The following is a 14080-nucleotide window of genomic DNA, read 5'->3' as shown; positions in this document are numbered from 1 at the left end:
TTCTTTGGATGCAACTCAGCATTCTTTGTCCTCCAAACACGACGAGTTGAGTTTTTACCAAAAAGTTATATTTTGGTTTCATCTGACCATATGACATTCTCCCAATCTTCTTCTGGATCATCCAAATGCTCTCTAGCAAACTTCAGACGGGCCTGGACATGTACTGGCTTAAGCAGGGGGACACGTCTGGCACTGCAGGATTTGAGTCCCTGGCGGCGTAGTGTGTTACTGATGGTAGGCTTTGTTACCTTTGTCCCAGCTCTCTGCAGGTCATTCACTAGGTCCCCCCTTGTGGTTCTGTGATATTTGCTTACCGTTCTTGTGATCATTTTGACCTCACGGGGTGAGATCTTGCGTGGAGCCCCAGATCGAGGGAGATTATCAGTGGTGTTGTGTGTCTTCCATTTCCTAATAATTGCTCCCACAGTTGATTTCTTCAAACCAAGCTGCTTACCTATTGCAGATTCAGTCTTCCCAGCCTGGTGCAGGTCTACAATTTTGTTTCTGGTGTCCTTTGACAGCTCTTTGGTCTTGGCCATAGTGGAGTTTGGAGTGTGACTGTTTGAGGTTGTGGACAGGTGTCTTTTATACTGATAACAAGTTCAAACAGGTGCCATTAATACAGGTAACGAGTGGAGGACAGAGAAGCCTCTTAAAGAAGAAGTTACAGGTCTGTGAGAGCCAGAAATCTTGCTTGTTTGTAGGTGACCAAATACTTATTTTCCACCATAATTTGATTTTCTGGATTTTTTTCTAATTTTGTCTGTCATAGTTGAAGTGTACCTATGATAAAAATTACAGGCCTCTCTCATCTTTTTAAGTGGGAGAACTTGCACAATTGGTGACTAAATACTTTTTTTGCCCCACTGTAGATACTTTATAGGCATATCCTGTTATTCCATTTGCCCATAGGATCCCATTCAATGTAGAAATTAATCTAAAATTGTCAAGGTTGTGCGCTACTGGTAAGAAGTCAGGTGCAGGAGAACAGAGAGTTGTGATCAGGTGCACTTTATTTGGCAGAAGCACAAAAGACAGACGCAACTGCGTCAAAAAACCTCCAGCCAATGGCAAAAGTGAGTAAGTGCAAAAACACTCACAATAATGCAGATGTATGACAATAAACATACTACGGGTCAAAACACGATACCCGGGAAAAATCAGTCTGGCGCGTAACACTAAACACGTAACAAAACAATTCCACACAAAGACATGGGGGGAACAGAGGAACATATATATGCAGTGTGATTAGGGAATGTAAATCAGGTGTGCGGGGAACAAGACAAAACAAATGGAACAATGAAAATTGGAGCGGCGATGGCTAGAAGGCCGGTGACGTTGACCGCCGAACAAGGAGTGGAGCCGACTTCGGCGGAAGTCGTGACAAAAATACCTTAGAACCACACTTATCCACATCCTCCTAATACACCAACATTACCTGTAAAGACCTTGGATAACTTTTTTCACATTCTACGCAAAAGTCCACATTTGCCTTTTGAAAATACATGCACTTATTTACAGTACTTATACTTTGTCACGCCCTGACCATAGAGAGACTTTTTATTCTCTATGTTGGTTAGGTCGGGGTGTGACTAGGGTGTGTAATCTATGTTGTTTTATTTCTATGTTGGCCTGGTATGGATCCCAATCAGAGGCAGCTGTTTATCATTGTCTCTGATTGGGGATCATATTTAGACAGCCATTTCCCCACTGTGTTTTGTGGGATCTTGTTTATGTGTAGTTGCCTGTGAGCACTACGTAGCTTCACGTGTCGTGTATTCTTTGATGTTTCTGTGCGGTTGACTTTAAATAAAAATATGTTGAACCGATATCACGCTGCACTTTGGTGTGAATGTTCCTATGACGATCCTGACAGAAGATCCCACCACACCATGACCAAGCAGCGTGCTCAGGAGGAGAGAGTAACCTGGACTTGGGAAGAGACCAAGGAGGAGAAGACATCCTGGACTTGGAAGGAAATCTTGGCAGGACACGAAAGCCTGCCGTGGAAGCAGACGCAAGGAGAGAAGGGAGGACAGCGACGATGCCAGGGTTCGCGAGCACAAGGAAAGCCCAAAGGACAGCCCCCCAAAAGATTTTGGGGTGGGCACACGGGGTGGTCTGCAGAGCCAGGAGGTGAACCAGAGCCAGTCAGGGAATCGAAGGAGGAACTCGATGAGAGATTCCGGAGAGAGGTGGTAGCGATGAGTGGTTCAGCACAGGCGTGCTGAGGAGCGTGACACCAGTCCGGTGTCATCTGCACCGGTTTCAAGCATCTGGCCTCCAGTGCGCCTCCCTAGCCCGGTACGTCCTGTGCCTGCTCCTAGCACTCGCCCTGAAGTGCGTGTCACCAGTCCGGTGCCACCTGTACCGGTTCCACGCACGAGGCCTCCAGTGTGCATTCACAGTCCAGAGCTTCCGGCGATGGTTCACAGTCCAGAGCTTCCGGCGACAGTTCACAACCCGGAACCTCCCGCGACGGTCCACAATCCGGAACCTCCCGCGACGGTCCACAATCTGGAACCTCCCGCGACGGTCCACAGTCCGGAACCTCCCGCGACGGTCCTCAGTCCGGAACCTCCCGCGACGGTCCTCAGTCCGGAACCTCCTACGACGGTCCTCCGTCCGGAACCTCCTACGACGGTCCTCAGTCCGGAACCTCCTACGACGGTCCTCAGTCCGGAACCTCCTGCGACGGTCCACAGTCCGGAACATTCTGCGACGGTCCACAGTCCGGAACCTCTTGCGACGGTCCACAGTCTGGAACCTCCTGCGCCGGTGCCCAGTCCAGGCACAGTGTCCAGTCCTGCTCCATGGCAGGAGCCTCCCTCGGCGCCGGTACCAAGTCTGGGTACGGTGTCCAGTCCAACTCCAAGGCCGGAGCCTTCCTCTGCGCTGGTGTCCAGTCCAGGCACGGCGTCCAGTCCTGCTCCATGGCAGGAACCTCCCTCGGCGCCGGTACCCAGTCTGGGTACGGTGTCCAGTCCAGCTCCGAGGCCGGAGCCTTCCTCTGCGCCGGTGCCCAGTCTACGCAAAGCGGCCAACCCAGCTCCATGGCCGGAGCCCTCCTCTGCGCTGATGTCCAGTCCCGCTACAAGGCTGGAGCCTTCCTCTGCGTCGGTGCCCAGTCCAGGCACGGCATCCAGTACTGCTCCATGGCAGGACTGGACACCGCACCAGCAACTCCTGTGGCGGGCCGGGCATAGTGCACGCTAACCAAGGTTGCCAGGTGCACAGTGTTTCCTCCGACACATTGGTGCGGCTGGCTTCCGGGTTGGATGCGCTCTGTGTTAAGAAGCAGCGCGGCTTGGTTGGGTTGTGTATCGGAGGATGCATGACTTTCAGCCTTCGTCTCTCCCGAGCCCGTACGGGAGGTGTAGCGATGAGACAAGATAGTAGCTACAAAACAATTGGATACCACGAAATTGGGGAGAAAAAGGGGTAAAATCCCCCCCCCCAAAGTGCAAAATCGGGGGTGTATAATCGGCAGCCCCTAGTCTTTGCATGTCTGATCTGTGATGGATGTGTTATTATAATGTATATAATGGTCACAATAAACATTGTGGTAGTCTTTTCAACATTTTATTGAGCAAAAAATGTATGCATTAAGGAAATTTCAAATAGAAGCCCGCTTCGAACAAGTGCCGGTTGTGTTCAGTGATTGAAGCAACGGAGGTGAGGAAAGGAAGGAAAGGGATCATGGAATGGAAGCCAGGATAGAAGGAATGGAAGATAGGAAAGATCAAGGAAAGCAAGCTAGGAAAGGAGGAGAGGAAGCCAGGGAAGGAAATGGAGCAAGTAAAGGAGGAGAGGAAAGGAATCTAGTGAACAAGGACTGGAGGAAAGGAAGCTAGGATAGGAGGAAATGAAAGGGAGTTAGGAAAGGATAGGAGGAAAGAGAGCTAGGAAAGCAAAGAAAGGGAGGAATGGAAGGAAAGGAAGATAGGATACCAAAAGGATACATCTCTAAAAGTAATTGTGATATATGAATTTGTATCTTATTTTCATGAGAACAGAGGATGTGCTAATATGGATTCCGTATCTTAGATCTGCACAAACTGATCTGTAAAACGCAACTCACAAATATGTGGAACAACTCACAAATATGATCATAAATATGTCAAATGTTGGTCACAAATGTAATCTCTGTAGTCACAAATGTCATATTCACAAAAAAATATTTGCCACTGTTGGGTTTGCAAAATAACAAATATTTTTGTAAAATGTGCTGTGTTAACTAGAAAAACCCTGTCTTGCATCGAGACCCCTTGCGTAGCCTATTAGTGGCAACTTCAGGAGTGTGAAGGCAGAATCTGCAAAGGCCAGCAGGAGCAGCAGGAGGAGAGTCGGGAACAGTTTTTTTCTGGTTATCTTGCGCTCTGGCTTCCTCTTGAGTCGACTGTGTGTCTCAATTATTTAATAGAACAGACAAGCTCAGTGTATATAGTTGATTTTTATTATCAAATCATATCATCAATTAACATTTTATTTGTTACATGCACCAAATCAAACAGGTATTACTACCAAAATAACATGGAAAACAGGCAAGCACGCAATTTAATAACACATTTGAGTATTTTATTTTTATTTATTTTTGTGCAGTATTTACAAAATCCCAACAGTGTACCAATGTCATATTTAGGCTACAATGACCTAGTTCACACGTTAAGTTTGTATGCACTAAAGTCTTTACATAACAATTGTGGATTTATTTTCTAAGAAAATCCCAATAAAAGGATCCTTAAATTGTATCACAACTGATGAATGAGATGCATTGTACACCGTGGTGACCAGTCATTTAGGGCAGGTGGGGCAGAGCATCAAATATTTAGCAGTAGGCTATATGATTATTTCTTCTAGACTTAAATGTAAATATGTTGATGTGTATTTATTTTCTCACTCATCTGTCATTTGTTGGCCTCTTGGTATAGGTGTAGATAAGGTATAGTATAGGTGTAGCCAAAGAGGGTTTAGTAAGTGTAGATAGTGATATACATTACCCCAAAACATTCACTCCTCCCATTTGTCATTTGATGTGTTTTTGTAAATTGGATGTAAATCTCCTTAGATGGGTTGATATGCTGTCTATTTGTTTGTAAATATTTACCTGTGTCCTCAGTATCTTGTCTCATTGTCAAACTAGTGTCTGTCAATATAGTTGTATTTCTGTATCACAATAAGTTGGGGTGGTTGTATGCGCAACAAAAAAGTTCTCCTTCAAACATGGGAAAGGGTGGTGCCTGGAGCGGTGTAAAGTAAATCCTCACAAACAATGAAATACTGATATTCATTGATTTGCACAAAATGACTCTCAATGTAAATTCAATTCTTATTGGCATTGAAAATGAGTTGCTTCACGTTATTAAGCTAGCTTAAAAAGTCACACAGATAATTAGCCTTTAACTCAACAGGCTACTATGGTCTTGTGGCACCCAGGGGTAGCACTTGTCTGTGTGACCCTTTTGTCATACTTACAACACATAGAAGTACTCCACTTGTCAGAATTCCGCAATTCCTATTTTCTGCAACATTAGGTGGATCGGATCCTGTTACAGAAATAAGAAACCCACCCAGTCATAACACTTGGTATTCCCACAGGTGACTCGATTCCCACGGGGAACCAGTATGAAAACAGCATGAAAATGTGTGCACTCTCTACTGTAAGTCGCTCTGGATAAGAGAGTCTGCTAAATGACTCCAATGTAAATGTGACCATGTCTGCAGTATAGCATAAAAGCCCCACGGGGAACAGAACATCATTTTTTTTGGTACTGTTATTATGATGAAACTTGCCACAAATAGCAACGGGTAAAGAGAAAGTTCTGCGTAAAGTTCAATAATCAAATGTTGGGTAGGATGGGGGTTTCATGGTGTGTAGCTGGTGTGTAGATAGTTCAAACAGAAGGGAAATGGTGCAATCCACAGAGGACATCCTCTGAACTTTGCAACACACTGCGATAAGCTGAGCACCGACAGATCAAACACACAAGGGGTTTCCGAACACTTACCTAAAAATTTATTGTATCATTTCTTATATTTGACCATATTTGGACAGGGAGTCTTATTGAGGCCAAGGTCTCTTTCGCAAATGAGGCCTGTTAATTACAATGATACACACACATCAAATACAATTGCAAAATGCAAAACTGCACAAACAGCAAACACGAGGGTATTGAAACTCAGCAACAGTTCACACTGTACGTGTCAGTGTCAAACGGATGTCACTACATAGCCAAAGAGCATTGTGCTTAAAATGGTACCTAAACCCTTCCTCTCACATACTACTTGTGTGCTGAGCTATCATACTCTCTACTTATCTTATTAGAGCAAATGTATATGTGTACAATGTGCCAATATTGACCGAATTTGATATATTCATATGTGAAATAAAAAGAAACTCAACCAAATAGCCAAATAAGTTCAGGGTCACCCTGTTGAAGGCTGTTGTAGCCGCAACACATCAGTGTTTTTTGTTCTTGCCATGCATAAGCCACAAGGCTTTAAACATTTTCCACTACATGAGGGCCTTGAGTTCTTCGGGAAGTTTGTTTGGACAAATGCTTTCCCGGCATTGTTTACTATCCAGCAACAACTTATTTTTGTTCTATAGTATTTTATCCCATGATCAAAGAGCACCTCGTGGATTAATTATAAACCACAGAAGCACTCCTCTCCTGTGTCTCTAATCATTCTCATATGTTTGTTGTTGGCCTCATTCAAAACATCACTTCCAGACACCTGTTCTGACTCAAATAAGACATTGTTATAGATTTGGGGTAGTATGTAGTCTGTGCTGCTTTTCTTCTCAGGTTTCTCACATTTGATACTTGGGTATTCTCACTGGGGAAGTATAAAAAGGAGATGGGGGAATTTACCAATACCAATCATGCAAAAGAGGAATGAGCAAAAAACATGTACAGCGCCTTCAGAAAATGTCAACAGCCCTTCAATTTTGTTGTTACAAAGTGGGATTCAAATGGATTTAATTGTCATTTGTTGTCAACGATCTACAAAAAATACGCTGTAATGTCAAAGTGGAAGGGAAATTTGAACACTTGTAAAACCTCACTGAAAAATGAATAACTAATATATCTTGTTTAGAAAAGTATTCCATCCTGAGTCAATACATGTTAGAATCACCTTTGGCAGCGATTACAGCTGCTTGTGAGTCTTTCTGGATACGTTTCTAAACAGATTTCCACACCTGGATTGTGCAACATTTTTCCATTATTCTTTTCTAAATTCTTAAAGCTCTGTCAAATTGGTTATTGGTCATTGCTAGACATCCATTCTCGGATATTTAAGTCAAAACTGTAGCTCAGCCACTCAGGAACATTCACTGTCTTCTTGGTAAGAAACTCTAGTGTAGATTTGGCCTTGTGTTTTAGGTTATTGTCCTGCTGAAAGGTGAATTCATCTCCCAGTGTCTGGTGGAAAGCAGACTGAGCCACGTTTTCCTCTAGGAATTTGCCTGTACTTGCTCTAATTTTTTTAATCCTGAAAAACTCCCCAGACCTTAATGATTACAAACATACCCATAACATGATGCAGCCACCACTATGCTTGAAAATATGGAGAGTGGTACTCAGTAATGTGTTGTATTGGATTTTCCCCAAACATAACACTTTGTATTCAGGACAAAAAGTTAATTGATTTGCCACATTTTTGCAGTATTACTTTGGTGCCGTTGTTGCTAACAGGATGCGTGTTTTGGAATCACAGTCATTAAACTCTGTAACTGTTTTAAACTCGTGCAGAAATCCCTGGGCGATTTCTTTCTCCTCCGGCAACTGAGTTAGGAATGACGCTTGTATCTTTGTAGAGACTGGGTGCATTGATACACCATCCAAAGTGTAATTAATAACTTCACCATGCTCAAAGGGTTATTTAGTATCTGCTTTTCATTTCATGTTTACCCATCTACTGGCCTTCTTTGTGAGGCATTGTTAAACCTCCCTGGTGGTTGAATCTGTGTTTGAAATTCACTGCTCGACTGAGAGACCTTACAGATAATTAATTGTATGTGTGGGGTACAAAGATGAGATAGTCATTCAAAAATCATTGTCAACACTATTATTCCATGCAATTTATTCTGTGACTTGTTAAGCACATTTAACTCCTGAACTTAATCTAGACTTGCCTTAGCAAAGGGGTCGAAAACTTATTTACATTTACATTTAAGTCATTTAGCAGACGCTCTTATCCAGAGCGACTTACAAATTGGTGCGTTCACCTTAAGACATCCAGTGGAACAGCCACTTTACAATAGTGCATCTAAATCTTTTAAGGGGGGTGAGAAGGATTACTTTATCCTATCCTAGGTATTCCTGAAAGAGGTGGGGTTTCAGGTGTCTCCGGAAGGTGGTGATTGACTCCGCTGTCCTGGCGTCGTGAGGGAGTTTGTTCCACCATTGGGGGGCCAGAGCAGCGAACAGTTTTGACTGGGCTGCGCGGGAACTGTACTTCCTCAGTGGTAGGGAGGCGAGCAGGCCAGAGGTGGATGAACGCAGTGCCCTTGTTTGGGTGTAGGGCCTGATCAGAGCCTGGAGGTACTGAGGTGCCGTTCCCCTCACAGCTCCGTAGGCAAGCACCATGGTCTTGTAGCGGATGCGAGCTTCAACTGGAAGCCAGTGGAGAGAGCGGAGGAGCGGGGTGACGTGAGAGAACTTGGGAAGGTTGAACACCAGACGGGCTGCGGCGTTCTGGATGAGTTGTAGGGGTTTAATGGCACAGGCAGGGAGCCCAGCCAACAGTGAGTTGCAGTAATCCAGACGGGAGATGACAAGTGCCTGGATTAGGACCTGCGCTGCTTCCTGTGTGAGGCAGGGTCGTACTCTGCGGATGTTGTAGAGCATGAACCTACAAGAATGGGCCACCGCCTTGATGTTAGTTGAGAACGACAGGGTGTTGTCCAGGATCACGCCAAGGTTCTTAGCGCTCTGGGAGGAGGACACAATGGAGTTGTCAACCGTGATGGCGAGATCATGGAATGGGCAGTCCTTCCCCGGGAGGAAGAGCAGCTCCGTCTTGCCGAGGTTCAGCTTGAGGTGGTGATCCGTCATCCACACTGATATGTCTGCCAGACATGCAGAGATGCGATTCGCCACCTGGTCATCAAAAGGGGGAAAGGAGAAGATGAATTGTGTGTCGTCTGCATAGCAATGATAGGAGAGACCATGTGAGGTTATGACAGAGCCAAGTGACTTGTTGTATAGCGAGAATAGGAGAGGGCCTAGAACAGAGCCCTGGGGGACGCCAGTGGTGAGAGCGCGTGGTGAGGAGACAGATTCTCGCCACGCCACCTGGTAGGAGCGACCTGTCAGGTAGGACGCAATCCAAGCGTGGGCCGCGCCGGAGATGCCCAACTCGGAGAGGGTGGAGAGGAGGATCTGATGGTTCACAGTATCGAAGGCAGCCGATAGGTCTAGAAGGATGAGAGCAGAGGAGAGAGAGTTAGCTTTAGCAGTGCGGAGGGCCTCCGTGATACAGAGAAGAGCAGTCTCAGTTGAATGACTAGTCTTGAAACCTGACTGATTTGGATCAAGAAGGTCATTCTGAGAGAGATAGCGGGAGAGCTGGCCAAGGACGGCACGTTCAAGAGTTTTGGAGAGAAAAGAAAGAAGGGATTATTGACTCAAGACATTTCAGCTTTTCATTTTTAATACATTTTCACATAAACTTGTACTTATATGTTCGAACTCATAATCAAATATGCTTCCCAAAAACAGCAGAAGGGCGTTTATTTTGATTGGTGATTTTCTGCATTTATCAGAGTGCCATAAAGTAGCCTGATTTCAGATGCGTCCATTTAAAATGATTAAGGAAATTGTTCTTCTTGCAAAGCATGGACATGTTTCAATCAAACTGTTATCTTGATCTGAATATCCACAATAATCTAATTATTGTGTGCATGTAACCATACTCATTATGGGGTATTGTGTGTATGCCCGTAAAATATATATTTTTAAACAACTATTTAATACATTTTAAAGTCAACAAAATGTGGGAAAAGTCAAGGGGTGTGAATACTTTCTGTAAATCCACATTCTCACCCAAATGATAGTGAACTACCACAGCTACTTTTGGGGGTGGAGACACCTCATATAAGAAGAGGCACACAGGAAACAAAGTGCAGGAAGACGAGTAAGTTTCATTTGCAAAGGTTGAGTGTTGCAATATTTTCCTCACTGCATGCTAGTGAACAAAGTGAAGGAGAAGATGTCCAGGCAAGGACCCCTCTGCCTGCTCACCTGCATGGCAGCCATGGGTAAGTGCTGACTATCAGGATTTCACTCTGCTTAATATTCAATTACATATTAAAGGGGTTGGACAAAACATCAGCGGAACTCGTAAAAACAAGTAAATTACTTACATATTTTAAATTACAGTTTTTGGAGCGCTATTCCTGAGTATGAAATACTCAAGTATATTGAACCGTTCACACCATTGTAATCAATAAGTATAGTTGAAGTAGAGGAGGATATATTATCAAATGGATGCTTAACTTGCACAGGGAACATTTATGTCAAATGTCCCTAATATATCGCCATTAGCGATATCTAATGCTCTAAATTTTAGTTACAGAACTAGTCCTATCTTTATTTGTGGTTTTACATCAATAACGATAACCCAATTCCACCAAAAACATTTTGGGTTTTGAGGCAATAGTTGGTTGGAACCATAGGTCACTTCATCTTTTAAACCTAGATAACACTTTATAACGCATTCATGTTTTTGAGACAGTCAATGATGAGCATTAACTATTAGACACATCTTTCGTAGTGAAAAAGTCATAAAGAAGTGATTTACAATGTTGAAGATACATTACCTTTTTGAGGGCAGTTCTGGCTGAACACACCAAGCACACCCATGTTTACAAAAAAATGTTGAAATTATGATTTCTCAAAATACGTTTGTGCACCTTCTCATCAATGTGCACATATTACAGACTGAACCTTGTTAACACCAGCACTGGTTGCCAAAAAATGATGAGCTGTGGGTCATTTTGTTCTTCAACGGATGGCACTCTGATGCTATATTCTTAGTTAGGATATATATAATATAAGCAACGAATATTCCACCGACATGGTTCTGTGGCAATGCAACACATAACCAATAAGCAAAGCATCAACAATGAAGGTTCCAACACACACTGACCAGAGCCATTTATTTGGGCTGGACTAACCAATTATGGGACCCATGGCAAGAACGTATTTCACCAACTGTTAGCCTAAATGTAATTCAGAACACAGCGGCGCCACATGTAGTGTACATGTTGTAACGATTTGGGAGAAGCCCAGACGTATAGGCTAACCTGGGTTATCCAGACGATGTGCAGCCCAGCACTTAACTGTTTTGTGCGTCTCCGCTGCAGGAGTGGCAATATCAGGACCATAGCCAGAGGCCAAGCGCTCGGCCATATTGATAACTACAGTCTCGTCACAATGCTCAACAACAGAAACTAATTCATTTACTTTAGGAAACTTTCTGAATGGACATAAGAGAGAATAAGCAAACTCACACGCATATCCGTCAAAAGGACCCACCATTTAAAGCCACCAGCGCATTTCAAACACACAACAGCAAATCACATTTCTCCTTTCCTAAAAACGTTGGCTATTAAAAGCCTAGGCCTTGGATAATGCTAAAACAATGTAGTCTACCAAATGAATTGACAAGGAAAGTTTGAAGGGGGAGAGAGAGAGCTGTGCCTATCATTAGAAGCACATGTAATGATGCAAGGGATGACATGTCTGGACCGAAAAAACCTTCTCCAAACCGCGGATTATGGCTTTAGGCAGAAGCTTTGTTTGGCGTTTCTGATTTATTCTACAATTCATTGTGTATTGACAGTAAATCAACTTTGGATTTGATTATTGTATCCGACCAAGAGAACATCTGACAGTCAGGAGTCTTAAATATTGGTTTTAGTGATCATATGGTAACCTACTGTACCCGTAAGAAATCCAAAATGCTACTTGAACCAGGTATTGGTGATGTTTTATGCAATGACCAGGCAAAGGTTGCAAATTCTTTTAACTATTTGATTTACCGCTTTAATCGCTAGTTAAGAAGTGCCCGAGCTGCTCTGGACACTATGGCCAGTCATTCATTATTAAGAACTTTTACCAGAGCAAAGGGATTACAAATTATTTGTTTGAGCTGTGCATGGTAACAGACGACAAAAGTTTCCAATCTACTATGCTTGATGAGCACAAACAAAGCAACTGGGCTGAAAACCTTCCTGCAAGATTCATAAAGGATAGTGCTTGTATCACAGCTAAAACGATCACGCATATTGTAAACCTTTCTATTAGTAGTAGTACATTTCCCAATGATCTCAAAACAGCCTGGGCGGTTCCACTCCACAAGAAGAGCAGTACAACAAATGGAGGAAACTACAGGCCTGTGTCGATCCTCAGCACCTTATCCAAAGTGGTTGAGATTCGTTTTTAATCAACTTGAGGGATACCTTCTCGAGAACTTCTTTATGAACTCCAATCTGGCTTTACGACAGCTCATTCCACCTTTTTGACCACATTAAAGCAGGAAAGTGAGAAGGGGAACTATACAGGTATGGTCATGTTAGACTTACAGAAAGTGTTTGACACTGTGGACCAAGATATTCTCCTGATGAAGGCATTTGTCTAAAGGATGTGGCGGTGGTTTCGGTCTCTTATTACAGATTGCTTAGGGCTGACAAGATAAAGATAAACTATGCAGGCATGGATCTAAAACAAGTGTAACTTATATTGCTGTGTCCCTAGATCAATCCCTTTCTGGAGACTTGATTGCTGCCAAAATGATTTCTAAAATGGTGAACAAATTGAAATGTTTATATCGTAACACTAGATGTTTTAACATCAAAGTTAAGAAACTGCTTGTCTCAATCTTGATTGTGTCATTTTGATTATGCCTGCTCTGCTTGGTATAGTGGGCTATCAAAAAAGCTGAAATATGCTGAATGTCCACCCTAGGACCCACATAGGGGTACAGGAGTTCCGGGAGGTGGGCTTGTTGCCTTTGGAGTCCAGAGCAGACAAACTTAAACTTAATCATATGTTTGACATCTTAAAGGATTGTGCCCCAGGTTATATGAAAAACCACATTGATATGGTCTATAACCAAAACAGTTACAATACCAGAGTAATTGTAGAATCCCAAGAGTAAACAGTACTGCGAAGAGTACGTGATTCTATATAGGCATTTGTCTATGGAATAGCTTCCCCTTGGAAGAAAAAGAAAGCAGAAATAGCTTTAAAAAGCAGGCAAAGGTTTTTATTTGGACAAGGTTGTCGAAGTAAGAGAAACCACTCCACTGTTCCTTGTGCCCCCTACTGCTGGTCAGGTGCATTTATTTGAATGATAGGTAATGTGCAATGAATAGATTGTTTTTAATGTCAAATGAATATGGTTCATTTTTACGGTTAGGGAAAAGTGCAGTGAATCGTGCCACTTTTTAGGTTGTCAATATAAATGAATGTTTTTATGGCCGTTTGTAATTTTGTCTTGCCTTTTAATCCTTATATGTGTTAGGGTTTTCACCATCGAGGACCACTTTGGAAAAAATACATTTTAATGAATACTTTCAAGTGATATCCTCTGGGTTCACATTGTACATTTTGCTGTACATGTCTGTTACCCAAAATAGATTCAATTCAATTAAATATGTGATAGTAGGCCTTTATTATGAAGGCCTATATGATGTATTTAAATCTGTCTCTGGTGGATATTATTTGCCTCTGTCTTGCATAGCACAGGTCAGGTGGTATGGCAGCATAGAAATATGAATTATAGATTAATATATGAATTACCCTCATTTCTAATTTACACATCTCTCAATCTTCATTGTTCCTGTCCTGCACAATTCACACATATCCGCTGGCCTCTCTTCCCCTCTCCTCTCTCTATTCCTAATAGCTCTTGTATGAGTTGGCTAGCTCAATGCTAGTCCCAGGAATAGCAATATAGTTTGGTCACTTATTTTGAGAATGAAAAAAAAAAGAATATTCGAGGGGATAAGGGGGGACTTCACAGGGTGGTGAAAGTGCAAGATGATGAGAGCTTGATGATAATTTCC

At 43.0% G+C, this 14080-nt stretch overlaps 1 protein-coding gene across 1 annotated transcript in view; it reads left to right on the top strand.

Moving 5' to 3' along the window:
- The first annotated feature begins 10132 nt into the window (after positions 1-10132).
- Positions 10133-14080, top strand: part of LOC115103783 (integrin alpha-X-like) — a 33254-nt gene continuing 29306 nt past the window's right edge. Inside the window, exon 1 of the mRNA XM_065006253.1 lies at positions 10133-10267. Coding sequence (XP_064862325.1) covers positions 10192-10267 — 76 coding nt within the window. The 5' untranslated portion in view covers positions 10133-10191. The remainder of the gene's footprint in view (positions 10268-14080) is intronic.

Source organism: Oncorhynchus nerka, linkage group LG21, assembly GCF_034236695.1.
Source record: "Oncorhynchus nerka isolate Pitt River linkage group LG21, Oner_Uvic_2.0, whole genome shotgun sequence".
NCBI lineage: Eukaryota > Metazoa > Chordata > Actinopteri > Salmoniformes > Salmonidae > Oncorhynchus > Oncorhynchus nerka.
Note: the sequence above shows the minus strand (reverse complement) of the source record. Positions and strands in the feature narration are given on the sequence as shown.